At 37.0% G+C, this 17,264-nt stretch overlaps 1 protein-coding gene across 2 annotated transcripts; it reads right to left on the bottom strand.

Annotated features, from left to right (window-relative positions):
- Window positions 1-389: 389 nt before the first annotated feature.
- On the bottom strand, window positions 390-17,160 carry PGRMC2 (progesterone receptor membrane component 2; the record flags this gene model as incomplete). Of its 2 annotated transcripts, XM_079920670.1 has the most annotated exons (3): window positions 406-2,584; window positions 4,005-4,160; window positions 16,727-17,160. In XM_079920670.1, the coding sequence occupies 3 exons, from the start codon at window positions 17,142-17,144 to the stop codon at window positions 2,487-2,489; spliced, it is 672 nt and encodes a 223-aa protein (XP_079776796.1). In that variant the 3' UTR covers window positions 406-2,486. The 2 variants fall into 2 exon arrangements, with proteins under 2 accessions (XP_079776795.1, XP_079776796.1); XM_079920669.1 differs by having other exon boundaries at window positions 390-4,160; window positions 16,727-17,144.
- Window positions 17,161-17,264: the final 104 nt, after the last annotated feature.

Genomic DNA, 17,264 nt, shown 5'->3' with positions numbered 1-17,264 from the left:
GCCCTCTGGATCTGCAGTTCCACATCCACAGATTCAACCAAATGTGGATCATGAAGTACTGTAGTACTGTAATACTTATTGAAGAAAATAAAGTGGACCCACACAGTTCAAACCCTTGTTGTTCAAGAGTCAATTGTATAACTTGAAAAGACTGGTGTGTCTTTCACATTTGAAAATTCTAAGCATAAGAATTACCCAAGGCACTTCTTACAAATAAAGTCCGAGACTCATTCGCTTTCCATTCTGGCTTAGTGGGTGGTAGGTTTTGACTGGGGACCAAGAATTTGTATTTTAAGCACCTCAAGTGGTTCTAATAATCAGGCAAGTTAGGGAAATAGTGGTTAAGGGAGAAACAACAGCAACAATGCCACCACAGCTCCCGTCCCCTTACTCAATGACTGACTGCCCACCAAACTTCCTGAGAATGAGAACACTCAATTGAAATTGAGGAATTGTCCATAGAACACTGTTTATTTCAAGTCCAAAGCACAACATTACTCATTTTTCTTAACAGACTACATAATTTTTACTGCATGAATATTTAGGGTTTCTCTATTCACAAGTGTAGATTTACTTCTTAAGTTTAGGCTCAAATGATTCATATATATCAGTTTACTCCAGAGGACACATACTCTAACAAATCTGTTCAGAAAATATTTTACATAAAAACACACAAACCATTTACCAACACTCTTCAGTTGTTACAACCAGTCTTCAGCAAAGATCTGGCTGAAGTTCATCATTTTCTACAAAACATTCCAAGACTGAACACAATAGAATGTAGTATTTTACATACTTTAGCTTATTACTGCAGTTAAAAGTTCCTCTTTCTTTGATGGCTTCTGCATATATTATACTCGTAAAGCAGGAGAATTCTTTTCTCTAACTGCTGACTTATTAAATAAAATTGTCTTTTTTGGTATAACTTGTCTCCAATTAAGAACCTAAATAGTCATGATGCAATCAAATAATGGACACATATAGGGCTTGTAGTAAGAGCTTTTTCAAACTAACAATGGAAGAATTTAATACCTATCAATCAGTGTAATATCCTTTATTGTTTTGTGTTCAATAACTACCACCTGGAGTGCTATTACTTCTAGTATTATCAGTTGGCATCAAAATATAAAGAAAAAATATGTACATTTTAATATATCAATTCTTACCTGAATAATCTCAGATCTCTTGAGAATGTTCCACAAAGTGGAATTTCTTCCTAAAGTTACAGTGAATGTGGTACAATGTGTACAACTTGGTTAACCAGTGCCTGCCTTTCATTTCCAAGATTCTTCCTTATCTTGAGTCAAATACACAATCTCAACTCCCATATCATAATGCACTGGCTTACAGTTTGTATATAAAGTCCAACTCAAGCTTATTTTGGTTTATTGTACATGCTTTATTAAAATGGTACGGGTATTTACAGTATCTGCAGATCCCTTCCAAGGCGCTCTCACACACACTCAGACACACCCACACGACATCCATACTACGGCCTCATGCACCCACACCAGTAAGATGTGAGTCAAGACTCCTAAAATTAGGCAGCTGTTAGGGGATAGAGTTGTTGATTTTTCAATTTTTTTTTGAAAAGAGAAAAGCATGGGGGAATGCATTTGGCCATGACAATGCTAATTAAGTTTGTGTATATTAACATATATGGCAGTAACACTGAATATTCCTTTTACATTCTATATACACAGAATGACATCAAGGTTTTGCGGTCAACAGAATATTCCAACTTCAGTCTCAATGCTGCTTGTAGTGACTTCTGAATTCACATAGGGGCTTTCCCTAAAAATAATTCAAGTCTATGTAAGTGAAATAAGGCACAATTAATATTGATTTGATCTAGGGGAAGGAAAGGGATAAAAACCAGTTTCAAATGATCTTACTGTTGGGGAATTAGCTTTGACTTAAATCCACCTGAAATCCCTTTTTCTAATTTCCAAAAATTTCTTAGAAATAAAAGTTTTTTTCTTTTCTTTGACAAAACCCAAAAAGAAAAGCTCGGGGAGTCATATCTTAGTGTTTCAGTAGCCTTAACTACTCAGACTGATGGGCACCAACCCCCCTCCCTCATTGCTAAAACAGACCCAGCGCATGAAGTAGGAATTCCTTGCTGTTTTTGTAAGGAGATCTGTACACTTAAGTAGCAAATATGTATCAGGTTGTCTTTGATTTAAAAAAAAAAAGAGAAAAGGAAAAGTAATCTTGTGACTTTCTTGCTCTTTAAAAAAATCCCTGTCTCCTTCTTTTCAGGATGAAGAAGCCCCACCAGACATTACAAACAACTGCAACAAATGAGTCTGGCAGCATAATGTCTAGTATTCGAATCTTCATGGTGAGACTCATTTAGCTTGTACAAACAATCTGTTGAATGTTTTTTTGCAGCAGGTGAACCAAACCCAAAGACGCTGGACATTCTGTGAAAGGGAGTAAGAATTGCAGTTCTGAAGGCCCCTGACTTTGGTTGTTTACAAAGTTCAATCCTGTTTATTGTGATCCTTGGTATCTTCTTCATCTGTATATTCTGATGGTTCTTCCCCTGGTTTTAGGAGTCTGCCTACATAATCATATTTTTCTGAAAGATACATCAAAAGAAAATCAGTAGCGATCAGATTTGTCTCACTATTCCATTATACAGCAGGGAAGGTGTATGCTTCCTTTAGAGTCATATAGAACAAGATAAGTTTTTCCTATTGTTTACCTTGTCCAGTCTTTGTACTCATCTAACACTTGAACAAAAGAAAACAAGGTCAGGGAACTCATAAAGCTTGGGAATTGTGCTTTGGCAGGAGAGTGTTCCATACAACCAGTTCCTAATCAAGGACACTGCATCAGAATCACTTGGAGACCTTTAAAAAAAATATATGCACATCCAGGACCCATTTTGGAGTCACCCATGCCAGGCTCTTGGAATAGGTATGAGGACGTGTACTTTGAAACTGGTTTAACTCTAATGTGCACTGTGAGTCTCAGAATAGTTCTTTAAATTTTAATAGCCCAAAGTATTGTCATTAGATAGGTAAGTTGGCAATGTAGGGCATTTCCAACAGTTAGAAGACCATAAAAAAGTTAATGGTTACTTTCTTGGGGAGAAAGAGTACATGAGGTGGAAAATCACATGGAAAGTAGATCCAACCAGGAAATATTCTTGGGGAGAAAATGTGACACATGCTAGTAGTCCCTAAGAAAACAAACCAAATGAGAAGATGAAAATTCACTCGTTACTTATTATCCTGTGTTCTCTGAGGTGCCGATATGTGGTGCCTAGTACCTTACTGTTCTTTCTCCTATCAAACTCTCTTCTTAGATCTCGGTTACATTGCTTGTTTTTATGTTACCAGGTGTTTAATTTAGAACATCGTTATGTCCAAGGTGATAACATGTTTAGTCATTTCTTGGTCAAGACTCTGAACCTAGTTTAAGCAAATTAACTGACAAACCGAGAGGATAATACAGGAGGACTGCTTTGTATAGCAAAACCAGTATAAGTGCCAAGAAGCCAGAAGTATTCCAAGGGATCCACAGGTCACATAAATAGCAGTCCAGAGTGTTCACAGAGGCGGTAAAAATTGATGTCATGAGCATGTAATGAAGGAGAATGACATTTTTCCTTTATGGTTTGAAGGTAAGATCAAGAAAATCATTTTAGAATAAACTAAAATTACAGTATCAATATCACTAATTAATTGTTTTAAATAATTAATTGTTTTAAATTCTATATTTAAAAAACTATACCTTAATGAACAAACCTTATAAGACTAAAGGTGTCACAATTTTTATAAATTTTATAGTTTGTAACAAGCCAATTTTTAAATATGGATTTTATAAATAATAAGCACATGTAACAATCATTTTGATAGTTAGCTATGTTTATCATCAAATAATGATGGCAGTGAAAACAGACAGCATCCTTAGGCTCTTTAGTAATGAAATAGTATGTACTTTCTTTGGCCATATATTTAATATTTGCAAAGAACCCAACAAAATGAAGGTACCTTTAAACTGCATTTCCCATTCTCGAACACTCTCCATTTGTACGGCATTCAAATCTGAGAGATCATCATATTCATCTTTAAGTGCATCTTTATCTAGGCAAAATGTCGCCAGTCCTCTGGAGGCATCCCTACCAGCAAATATTCCATATGGACCCGCTAGGAAAAAAAAGAAATTATTTAGATTATCTAACCCTATTTTAGAATGTCTCAAATGAAAAAGTCAAATAAAGGAAACCTCATGACTCTTATGTGGTACACAGCCTTAATTTCAAAACATGCACAGACACTAAATAGGATAATGAGAAGAAATTTCTAAGAATGAGGTAACTATATGTACAGGCGCAGAAAGAAGTCCATGATATAGTAATTGAAAAAAGCAATTCAGCAAATTATATAGTATGACTCACTTTGAATTTAAAAAAAGATATACATATATGCACATTTCACCCACGTTTGTATATGCACAAAAAAACACCAGGAAGAATAGAGACCAAGCACTTTACAGTGGCAACATTTCTGGAGAATGGAGAGGAAAGTTTTACTTCACATATAACAGAATAAAGCATTTTCTAATGAGAAGTACACAAGTAGAAAAAAATGGAAATCCCCTGATTTTTAAATGAGCAAAATAATGATTATAGCCATATTCATATTGGAAATCATTTAGGAAATTGAAGGTTATGTGTCAGAAAAGCATCTATACTTTTAAGAATAGAATTCAAAAATTAAATAGACAAAAATCTAAACATTTATGAACATTAATTTGAATTACAGAAAGCACTGCACCATAAAGTTCACTGGATGTAGGAAAACTCATTTCTTTTTTAATTGCATGGAAAAAGTGGCCTTAATAAATTTAAAAAGTAGCATTATTAGGTATTAATATATTAACATGAAAATAAAGGCAATACTTCCAGTAAAGTACTTTTTCCTGCTTTCCCGTTCTTAAGTACTTTCCATATTGCTGCTTAATATTAGGTGACTATCACAATTATCATTTAAGGGTTATATATTTTCCCACTGAGTGGATACACCTATAATTTATTTAATCATTCCCCTATTAATATAAACTTAGGCTATCATTTTATACTTTTAAATTTGTCTTCTATATAAGAAAATGGGACACTATTTACAACTGGCCAACATTTGTAACTTTCAAACTTTGCTCATTATCTCAACTGACATTCAAAAAGGTATGACAACTGACATTCAAAAAGTGTTTAAGAGAAGAAAATCTAATACTGTTTCTATTTACAAAGTAAAATCTGAAGTTCTTTCATTGGATTTAATTATTTTGGAGAAACATTAACTTTTTTTCTTTTTTTAATTTAAGTCTGTTACAATGCTGTTAGTTTTAAGTGTACAGCAAAGTGATTCAGATATATATTCTTTTTCATTATAGGTTATTACAAGATAATGAGTATAGTTCCCTGTGCTATACAGTAGGTCCTTGTTTACCTATTTTATATATAGTAGTGTGTATATGTTAAGCCCAAACTATTAATTTATCCCCCCCATCCTCTTTGGTAACCATAAGTTTGTTTTCTAAGTCCGTGAGTCTATCTGTTTTGTAAAAAAGTTCATTTGTATCATTTTTTAAGATTCCACATACAAGTGATATCATATGATATTTGTCTTTCTCTGTTTGGCTGACTTCACTTATGATAATCTCTAGGTCCATCCATGTTGCTGCAAATGGCATTATTTCATTCTTTTTTATGAGAAACATTTAACTTTTTTTTTTGGCTATGCCACCTGGCTTGCGGGTTCCCGACATCAGGGATTGAGCCCCAGCCCTGGCAGTGAAAGCACCAAGTTCTAACCAATGGATCGCCAGGGAATTCCCAATGTTAACTTTTAAAACTAAGCAAGAACAGTCCCTAGGGAAAGAAAAGCAGTCCACCTTAAAGCAGTTGTGTTTTTTTGTGGTATATAACTCCACGTGCTTTGTGGCAATGGCTGTTTTCAGGAGATGGAGGAAAAAAAAAATATATATATATGTATATATATATATACATACACACACACATTTATGTATATACAGAGAGAACTAATGTGATTTTTTTCTTAAGAAGCAACAATGACAAAAAAAATCTGTGAATAACATATAGCCTCTTTTTTTTTTTTTTTTTTTGCGATACGTGGGCCTCTCACTGTTGTGGCCTCTCCTGTTGCAGAGCACAGGCTCTGGACGCGCAGGCTCAGTGGCCATGGCTCATGGGCCCAGCCGCTCCGCGGCACGTGGGATCCTCCTGGACCGGGGCACTAACCCGTGTCCCCTGCATCGGCAGGCGAACTCTCAACCACTGCGCCACCAGGGAAGCCCAATATATAGCCTCTTAATGCTAACTGGACCAATGCTTACAAACTTAAAACAGTGATTAGTCAAACACACAAAAGAAAAAAATAAAATTGATCAAGGCTATAAAAAACTACAAATGTAAAATGAGAATTTCAACTTTTTGGAGAATTTGCTAGCAATCTCACTTTCCTCTCTCACAGTATTGCAAAGTGGAAGGGACAGTTTTTGCCCTCCCTATTTGGCAGACAAATAGAAACGGAGGCATTCAGTGCCTTGCCTAAAATTACTGACAGAACTGGGAAGTAACATTTCCACTTTTCTGACTACCCCAAACACAACACATCTTGAGAAAACACAGAGGACCCACAAACCCAAAGATGGAGTGACAATCCTGAAAACTGGAGCATTTCACTAATCACAAAATTTCAGGGAAATGACTATTTTAGAATACCTGTTGAATCAAAATGGAAGAGCATTAACAAAAAAAGCTTTTTTTTTTTTTTTTTTAGACATCATCAGCTTTTCTTAGCATTGTGTTATAATATTTACCTCCCTGGCCTACAAAAGTCAATCTACTTCAGGATACTTCACAGTATCAACCTTAAAACATATCCAAATGGTAAACAGGAGAGAAGAAAAGATGATCACTATAAAAAATAGGAGTCATAAAACCCTCCATCTTTGAGTGTATTAACGTATAACAGTGTATTCTTTAGTAAAATTGTCTGCCAACTTCCCGAAGAGGGAATGATGTTCTTTTTTTGGTTTGGCTAACTTAGAGTGAACTTGAGTCAACAGTTAATAACCCAAGCCTAATTCTAGACAAAATGATGTTTTGTTAACTCCTGAAAAGAATGATTCAGTGATTAACATATTTTCCTACTCTTTGTATTGCTGTCCTCTCCACATGCTTCCAATTTCCCTCAAGAAGCATTTAACTTCTGAAAAGGTTTTTCTGAAAACAGTTTTCTTTACTTTTTCCTCTAAGACCATAAAGAACGTAATATAAAGATTCAGAACTAGAGTTGGAAAAGGATGAGTTGCTTAGAAAAAGGAGGATTTGAGGTCCAATTAAAGTATATTTCTCTGCATCCCTAACACAATCAGAACCATATCTAAGAAGTCAGTAATACCTCCCCTTTCCACTACCTCCTTACATAACAGACCTAAATGTTACTGATTCTAATATTTTGATAACTACTCTTGGCTATCCATAATACTATAATAGCAGAGAGCTACCCAAGGAAAGCAAATTTTAAATGGTATTAGGTCTTCAGTATGGTATCATTTACACACACACACACACACACACACACACACACACTCAAATCTCGCTTATATAAATTAATCAGATTGTTTTGATTAAGGCTCATTTAGATATTAACATTTCAGTAATAACTAAGCAAATTATACTCTTGCTTTATCAAAGACTAAAATATCGTGCTGATACAAAACTAGATTTACAGTTTCAAGAAAATTCTTGCTACAAAAAATGTACCCAATTATTTAGCCAAGACAGATTCTCTTAAATGTACATATATAACAAATATCCTAGGACATCATTTTAATGATAAATCTTATTTCCATGATATTGTTAAATACACCGAAATGACATTATACTAGTTAGAATTCAGATTTCATTAACAGTTTTAAGAGTTAATACCACTTATGATACAGATTTTTGAAGTTCAAAAATCAGTAAATCTACTAGTTATTGTATCCTGAAACTGCTTACTTTAATACAATCAAGTGACAATGGGGTGACATATTTTTGAAGGCAACAACATATGGTCACTGTAAAACAATGTTTTAAAGAATAATTTAATGAGCAAACAATTCCAGGAGGAAGTAAATAAAATATCTAAAATATGTAACACATAATTTTGTGACTATTAAGATGATTATGTATCTACATTAGTATTTATGAAGAAGAGAAAATTCCAGAATGTTTTAGTTATTTCCATGGTATAAAAACCATAGCTCTCAGAGACAAACTTTAATTCATTAAAGTTTATAAACAGCCCAGTTTTCTGGCATGTTCTGACAATAGTCTTCTGTGATTATTAAAGTAAGTTAAAAAAAAAATCTAATAATACTTGGTATTGAGTAATTTATTCCAAATAAGGTTATAATGTGCCTAGGAACAAATGAAACAATATGTAAAAGTGACTAAATGAAATCCAACTAATAGATATTATTTTTTTATACTTAGCTCTAGGAACTCCCAGGACTTTTAGAGAGAAGGTAGCATGGTAAAACTGAAAGAATACCTCTTAAGAAGTTAAGATACCTGGGTTCCGAGGCCGCACCCTACACTTGACCTTGGGCAAATTTTACATGCCTAAAATTGGAGGTCAAACCAGATAATCTCTTGACTACTATAATTCTAAGAGGAACTGAAAACTCAACCTTGCTTCGAAAATTCAAACTAGGAGGCTCTCAGCAATACTGTGGGTTGAGCTAGTGGCCCTGGCCCCAGGGCTCAAGGCTGGGCTGGGGGCAGGGAAGACTTTGAAAAATTAAAACCCCAGGCCTGTGCCGTTTGTGGGAGTGGGGCCTGAGTTCACCTAGCCCAGGTAGAATGAGAACTCTAAGGTGAAAAAAATACAATAGCATGGATTTAAATATCTGTTGGAATTTAACAAACAGTAATGGTAATACAGCAAGTATTGGGAGAAAGAAGTTATTCTATAAATGATGTTGGGATAACTGAACAGCCCTCTGTAAGAAAACAAAAACAAAAGTTGGATGCTTACTTCACTTCTTAAAACAAAATAAATTCCAAGTGGAACTAACAAACTAAAACCATAAAAGTATTAAGTATTAAGAAAAGCTTTAAGTATGATACAAAGCCCAGCTGCAATAAAATAGTCATGATCGAAAAAATGTGGCAAAAAATATATGAATAGATAATTTGTAGGAAAGGAAACATAAATGACTCAAATTTTTGAGGATGTCCAACCTCACTGAGAAATGTAAATTAAAATAATATTGAAATACTATTTTAAGTGCTCAGATTGACAAAGACCAAAAAGTTTAATATCACATTTTTGGCAAAAGGGTGAGAAACAGGCATTTTCGTGTGAGTGTAAATTTGTCCAATGTCTCTGGAGGGCAATTCGGAAATAAGTACCCAAATTAAAAATGTCCATACCCTAAGACTCAGTAATTTTACGTCTAGGAATTTATTTGATAGATAATTATGATTTTACTCACGTTTAAAATGATACATGAATATTTAGAGCAGTACCATGTAATAACAAGAGATTGGAAACAAATGTTCATTAAAAGTGGACTACTGGGCTTCCCTGGTGGCGCAGTGGTTGACAGTCCGCCTGCCGATGCGGGGGACACGGGTTCGTGCCCCGGTTCAGGAGGATCCCACATGCCACGGAGCGGCTGGGCCCGTGAGCCATGGCCGCTGAGCCTGCGCGTCCGGAGCCTGTGCTCCGCAGTGGGAGAGGCCACAGCAGTGAGAGGCCTACGTACCGCAAAAAAAAAAAAAAAAGTGGACTATTATGATATATTCATATAATAGAATTTATGCACACATTCAAAAGAATGAAATGGTTCTCTTTAAACTGATATGAAAGGCTCTCAATATGTTAAAATATTGTTAAAGGTTTGTATAGTATGCTACAATTAGTGCATGGGAGGGGTGTACATACCCACATGCTTTCACTTGCAGAGAATAGCTCTGGAACAAGACTCAGATACTCAGACTGGTTCCTCACCTCTAGGGAGGGGAACATGGTGGCTGGGTTGTGGGAAGGAGACTATCTTTTACTATATACCCTTTAAAATTTTTCTATCTCAAGCACGTATTACCTAATAAAAAAATTTTTTTTTTCAGAAACTTCCATTGAGGCATACCCCAAACCACTCCACAGGGAGACTTCCACAACCCAAGGCTCATGGAACATCACAGAAAATATTCAAGAAACAAAAAGACAGCAATTGCTGAATTTTGTAATAAAAGTTGTAACTACATGAAGAAACAAACTACCATGGAGGAGTGAGCACACAGAACAGATATGAGAAATGGTATCCCAAGAATAAGATAACAGAAGCAGATTAAAGAGATATAGTATGTTTACTTAAAATTATTAAGAAATTAAGGGGACTTCCCTGGTGGTCCAGTGGTTAAGAATCCACATTCCAATGCAGGTGACGCTGGTTCGATCCCTGATCAGGGAATTAAGATCCCACGTGCCGTGGGGCAAATGAGCCCGCATGCTGCACTACTGAGCCTGCGCACCTCAACTATAAAGCCTGTGTGCTGCAAACTACAGGGCCCACGTGCTCTGGAGCCTGTGCACCACAACTACAGAGCCCCATGTACTGCAGCTACTGAGCCTGCGCTCTGGAGCCCACACGCCACAACGAAAGATCCTGCGTGCTGCAGCTAAGACCCAATGCAGCCAAAAATAATAAAAAACAAAAAAACAGAAAACAAAAAACTAAAAAAAACATCATTGAGGATATGAGTTAAAAAAACAGTTAACCCACAATTTTATATCCTACATCTATACTATTATTCCTGAGTGAGGGCAGATAGACACAGAATCTTTTTCTATCAATGAAAAAAGCTATAGGATGTACCTCACTAAAATGAAAACTGAACCCTGAACAAAGAAATGAGATGCAAGAAATGACAGTGAATAAAGAAAATGGTAACTATGTTGGTAAATTTAAATGAAGATTGACTATTAAAAAAAAAGTTAATAATTTAACCAATTTGGGGGTAGAGTTTTAAAAACTGCAGTAAAACTAGAAGTCTAATAGTAATAACATAGAAAAAATGGAATGTGGGAGGAATTAGAGTTAATGTTTTCTAACCAGGGCCACAATATATGGCTATGTACCATATAACTCCAGGGGACACCATTTACATTTGTATACATGATAGTTTTGTATATTTAATATTAAGAAATATTCTGTCAAATGGCAGTGAAGTGTCTTAAAGAGTTCTTTCTAATTCATACAAAAATGTTTGGTTAACATTCTTATATTCTATAGCAAAAACTGAAGGAAAAGAATCTTATCACCAAAAGAATAGAAATAGAATGCATCCAAATCAGTAGGGGGATGTGAAACAGAAACAGACACACAGACATAGAGAACAGACTTGTGGCTGCCAAGGGGTGGGTGGAGTGGGGGAGGGATGGATTGGGAGTTTGGGGTGAGCAGATGCAAACTAGTATACAGACAACGTATAAACCAGGTCCTACTGTATAGCACAGGGAACTATATTCAATACCCTGTGACAAACCACAGTGGAAAAGAATATAAAAAAGAATGTATATGTATGTGTAACTGAAACACTTTGCTGTATAGTACAAATTAATACAACATTGTAAATCAACTATACTTCAATAAAATAAATTTAAAAAAAATCAGTAGGGGAGAAAACGTGGAAGGAATAAAAAATAAACTGATTAAGTTGTTAAAAGACAGTATTGATATTAAATTTTATGAAAAAATCAGCTATATGTTATTTATAAGGAAAAAAACACAGATTGGTTAAAAGTAAAAGGATGGAAAAAGAAGCACTGAGGTAACACTAATCAAATGAAGCCTCAAGTCAAATCTGAAAATCAGTAAGGGTGATAAGGATGTTTCTTCCTCTGCCGATTAACACAGTATCAGTTCTAGATCTAGTGCTTAGATAGCTTCAAAACATTGATATACCCAATCTTTGTAAGGCTGGCTCCTTCAGGTTTTGCTGAGGTATCAATCCTCACTTTCTTGACAAACCAATATAAATAAGGTACCTTTCTTAACCGTCTGATCTAAATAAAGTCCTTTGTTAACCTCTATTACATATCCTATTCATTTATTTCACATCATATTTAATTACAGACTATAATCATGTATTGAATGCTTGTTTATCATCTGTCTTCCTCAACAGACCATAAACTCCATGAGGGTAGGGAGGCAAATGTTTTGAAGACTCAGAGAACTCTCATTTCTCAAAACATCTTATCTAGGCAACAATGTAATGAAATCCAGGCAATTCCTTCTTAGAGTTTAAAAGTGGAGATGAAATCCTATATTAAAGATCTTGAGACAAGATGCTGGCTCTAAGAGTACAGCAGTTATTTAGTGATGTCTGTCACAAGTACGTGGGGGAGGAGTGATCTATGTTACACTGTTGAAAGAACTATTATAAAAGAACTTGAATGGCTAACTCCAGATGTTACTAAATGTACTCCTTTCCTCCAAACTGAATAACATCTTCTGGTCTTATACATGCTTTAAGCTATCCTATTATACTTTGTGTTAGTATTTAATACAAATACAATTCCCTCTTAGATTAAAAACACTGGAATGATGTTGAACTCAGAAGAGCCAAACAAGAAGGTACTGTAGAAATTACTAGTATAAATTTGAGCAGAGTATCAAAATTCATCAGAAGACTTAGCTGATCCCTTTATCTGATTGGCAGGTAATGAATAGTAGGTAATGAATGTGTATGGGCATTAGACCTAACACAGACCCAGTTGGCTTCAAAGCAAGAAGCTAGGATGAGAGCTGGGTAGTGTCAGTAGGACATTGATGAAGGAACAGGTTTGTCTATATGCCTAAACTGTTGCTTCAGCTGCAATTCTTCAAACTACAAATAAAACTCACATATTGAACATAAAGTTAAAAAAGGAGGAAAGACACATGAAAGGTAAATGTGCTCCTTTCCCCCACCTCCTAAATATTAGGCATCTCATGGGGTACTTCGTATATACTTCTTTCCTTTCCAGTGGAATTTAAATGGTACGTTGGAGAAAATACAGCTTTGGTATATGTCAAAGAATACATGGAATAACGGGGGAAGCTATATATCTAAATATCAGAAACGCAGATAAACTATTAGAAAGGTCAATTGTATAATTTCTTGCCATTCTAAAGAATAAAAAACACTGTTTTAATTCCACTGCAGTAATATTACATCAAATTATTTAAAATTATACTATCTGTTGGAGTCCTCCTCATCTATTATGACTATGGAAACGTGAAATTATATTATGTTGTGATACAGTGGGAGGGGATAGCCTATGAAGCCTGTTAGACTGGGTTTGATTTCTAGCTTGGCTACTTACTAGATATGTGACTTGGGGCAAAATCTCTCTGAGTTTCAGTTTCCACGTTTGTAAAATGGGAACATTACTTATTTCCTAGGGCTGTCTGAAAATTAAATGAGATAATAAGCCCCAAATGGAGTTTCCTACTCCTTCTACCCTGACCTCTAGAATCAATGCTATTGAACAGAACTCAATGGGAAGACGGAAATGCTCTATAAAGTGCACTGTATAGTACGGTAGCCATGTGGGTACTGAGCACTTGAAATATGGCTAGTGTGACTGAGGAACTCAATTTTTAATTATATTTAATTAATTTAAATTTAAAAAGCTACACGTGGCTTGTGGCTACCATATCAAACAGCACAACATAAAGCCATGAAGTGTGTTTCTTTTGAGGCTTTAAATCCTTATGGAACTAGGAGAGGGTATAAAAAATAACAGCAGTGAGATTCTCTTTAAGTTTATCCCAGAATGCAGTATACCTGAAATAGAATAGATAGGCTTTGCGGTCAAATATGTCTGGATTTGAATACCATGTCTGTGTGACCCAAGCCAATTTACCTCAAATTCCTAAACCTCAGGCTCCCCATATGAAAGACAGAATACTCACTAATCTCACTGAAGCACTGTGGAGATGACAAATTAATGGATTTGATGTAGTAGCTGCTTAACAAATCTAGTTCCTTTCTCCTTCCACATTCATTGTTTCTTACATGACCACTTTCCTCACGTGCTGGCCAACTGCCTGAACTGTTACTAAATTTAATATTGACAAATGTAGTTAATGACAACTGTTTGCCAATATGTTTACTCCACTAAATTAAACTGCCAATATTTAATTTTTTAAGAACCCATACTTTAAAAATGTATGGCTAAAAATATCTTCAACACAGAAAAAGCCTCACAAAACAATCTAACTCTAAAACCATTACTGAGAAATGGGAGTAGATATTGGTTAGGCACAGAAACTAGGTTTTCTAGCTCCCTTATTACCTCATTCTTTCAGCTACTAAGAGTCTCAGTTAAGGATTTTTACTTCTGAATTATTCTGCTACAAAACTGCTTAATTGATTTGAGGATGAAAATAAAAAATTAAAACCAAAACCGAACTTATGTCTGTTTCATAGCCAGAAATTTGGCTTCAAGACTTTTGGGAAGTGTTTTATCTTCTCTTAATGTGAAATATATTCTCAGCCCCTAAGATGATCTGGCTACCTTTAAGGTTCCTTTCAATAATAAAATATTCCAAATATCTCTATTAGGTTGTTAATTGATAAGTACTTAGAATAAAATAACTGAATATCACTCTTAGCCTGTTCATTAGGACCTGGAAATCAGTGGAAGCTAACCTAAAGCTGACTCCTCTGTTGTTACGAGGAACCCCCTCACTGGCTCAAGCCACACAAAGGGCATCTACATTACAACTATGACTCAATTTTAAAATTTCTGTTGCAGAACATTTGCCACTGGATCCTGCCAAACTGTGTCTAAGGCTGTTTCTCCTAGCTATTTTCAGATAGTGGCAAGGCATAATGTGTGAGGACCGATATGCTTCTTTGTACTAATACTTTGGTTGCTTCACTGTCAGTTTAGATAGGGGTACAAAGGCAGAGTTTTTAGTTTGGTTAAGCTCTGTATTAAAAATCTAAACCTGTACACAATTTCTAATCATCGAACACACATACTGTGTAAATCCTTGACTAAAAAAAAAAAAAACTATTTAATTTGGTCTGTCCGTTTAAATATTGTACTTTGGCCCTATTGTCTTATCCCCCATGCTCATAAGTAAACAAAAAAGTATTAACTATTTCAGCTGATATGAGTAGGCAGACATCTGGTTTTCATTTTTATACAACGAGAAGCAAGTACTTAATAAGCTATCTGTGACTTGGTTGGATTGAATGTACTATAAATATATACAGAAAATACAAGGCACTAAGAAATAAATAGTTCAACATGTAGGATCTCCAATTTCTTACCTCTAATTAACAACTAACCAAAGCACTTCTAAAATACCTTCCAGCCACTAAGCACAGAAATCGTAAGTATATATTTGCAAGTGTCAATAAATCTCATGGACTAACAGATTAAAGAGGAAACCAACTTGTTTTTAGACTTGCCAACCCCCTTGACTTTAAGACCTGGATGTACTCTTTCGAATAACAGGTCACTCTAGGTCTCTAATTTTATTTACTTTTATTGTAGTCACTTTTTTAAAGCTCAGAATAACTACACAACCAGCATGTACAATGTTGATCAGTTTTATGGTATGCCAACAGGTTCCATGAGTCTGAACTGAAGTTTATTAACATAATCTGAAATGTATGCTATAACTACATTGTAAAAGAAGGGTTTCTAAACCAAACACCCTACACACACACAGTTCTCTGAAAGCAAAGTTTTAAAAATCTTTAACTTGCAGCACTGGTGCCTGGGGGTATGAATTTATAGCTGTTTTAAGTTTTTGCTCCTCAGTGAAAACACAATAAATCATAATCAACGTGTAGTTGAATACTTGCCTTCCTACTAAAAAAAAAAAAAAAAAAAGATAAAAGAGAGAAACCGGACAGGCACGCCTGCTGGGTATATGAGCTCCACCCCCAAAACTCTGGGCGAAGACCCTTGCCAGTATTTATTAGGATCTGCATTCAGGTCTGCCTCATCCCACATATATTGTTAATCTTGGAAAGCATCTTCGTACCAAAACCCGTTTTTTTTAAAAAAAAAAAGAGTCGAGGTGTTGCTTATATGACAGGAGTTTACAGAGGGCTGGGACTTGGAACTCCGTGTACCTAAATGTGGCCTTATGGGGAGTAGTAGAGGGAAAAGGAAGCTCAGTGGCGCGTGCACACACACGCGCACACACACACACACACAAACACAAACACACACACACAGAGTAAAGAAAGGAAAGCTATGAATTACAGCACCTAAAACTTTAGGTCCCTACTTTAGAAATCTTTCTTCTCTCCCGCCTCCAACGATCCCAGGAACCAGAAAGTTCAGGAAAGGCTGAGGGCCAGCGTGACTGGCGACAACTAAAAGGATTTTGAAAAATTCAGCACAAGAAAAGGCTGCGAGGAGAAATGGGATAGGAGAAAAATGAAAGATGAGAGCTGGCTCCTGGGGCGACACTGGGACCCCGACTTCGGGGGGGTAAACGCCGGAGGGGCCCGCGGCCGAGGCGTGTGGGGGGCGGGCCGTCTCAGGTGCGGGAGACAAGGCGCGGGGATCCAGATGTCGAGAAGGATGGCAAGCTAACCCTTTGCCCAGGGGCCTCCCCATCATAAGATGGTCGCGCTTGAGCTGCAGGGGGTCCTCCCCCTCCCCGTCCAACTCCTCACCGGGGCCGTAGAACTTGCTGCCTTTGGTCACGTCGAAGACTTTCCCATTGACCGCAAGCAGGATGCGCGGGGTGCGTGACCCGTCGTACTGGCGCAGCTGCTCCAAGCTGAAGTCCCGCTTCTTCATACGAGGAAGAGAGGCAGCGGGGCTCTCCTCGCCCGCCCCGGCCCCAGCCCCCAGACCCCGCCGCCCCCAACGCACCCACAGCCGGTAGGCCCCCAGCAGCACCAGCGCCACCAGCGCCACGTTCAGCAGCATCTCCCCGCCCCCCGTCAGAAGGGCCAGCGCAGCAGCCGACCAGCCGCCCCCTTCTGCTGCCGCTCCCGCGCCGCTCGGGCTCTCGCTGCTACCGTCGCTGCTGCTCTCGCTGCCACTCCCCAGGGTGCCTAAATTCACGTCCCCATCACCCGCCGCCATCACTGCCCGCCAGCGCCTTCCTCTCCTCCCCGCCCCCTGCCCTCCCCAACCCCACGGTCGGCCCCGCCCATGTGGGGCCTCCCAGCCAATAGCGTGAGGGTAGGGGGCGGGGTCAGGCCG

Source organism: Stenella coeruleoalba (genome assembly GCF_951394435.1).
Source record: "Stenella coeruleoalba genome assembly, chromosome: 4".
Classification (NCBI taxonomy): domain Eukaryota; kingdom Metazoa; phylum Chordata; class Mammalia; order Artiodactyla; family Delphinidae; genus Stenella; species Stenella coeruleoalba.
The sequence above is the reverse complement of the archived record's forward strand: the minus strand, read 5'-3'. Positions and strand labels throughout refer to the sequence as shown.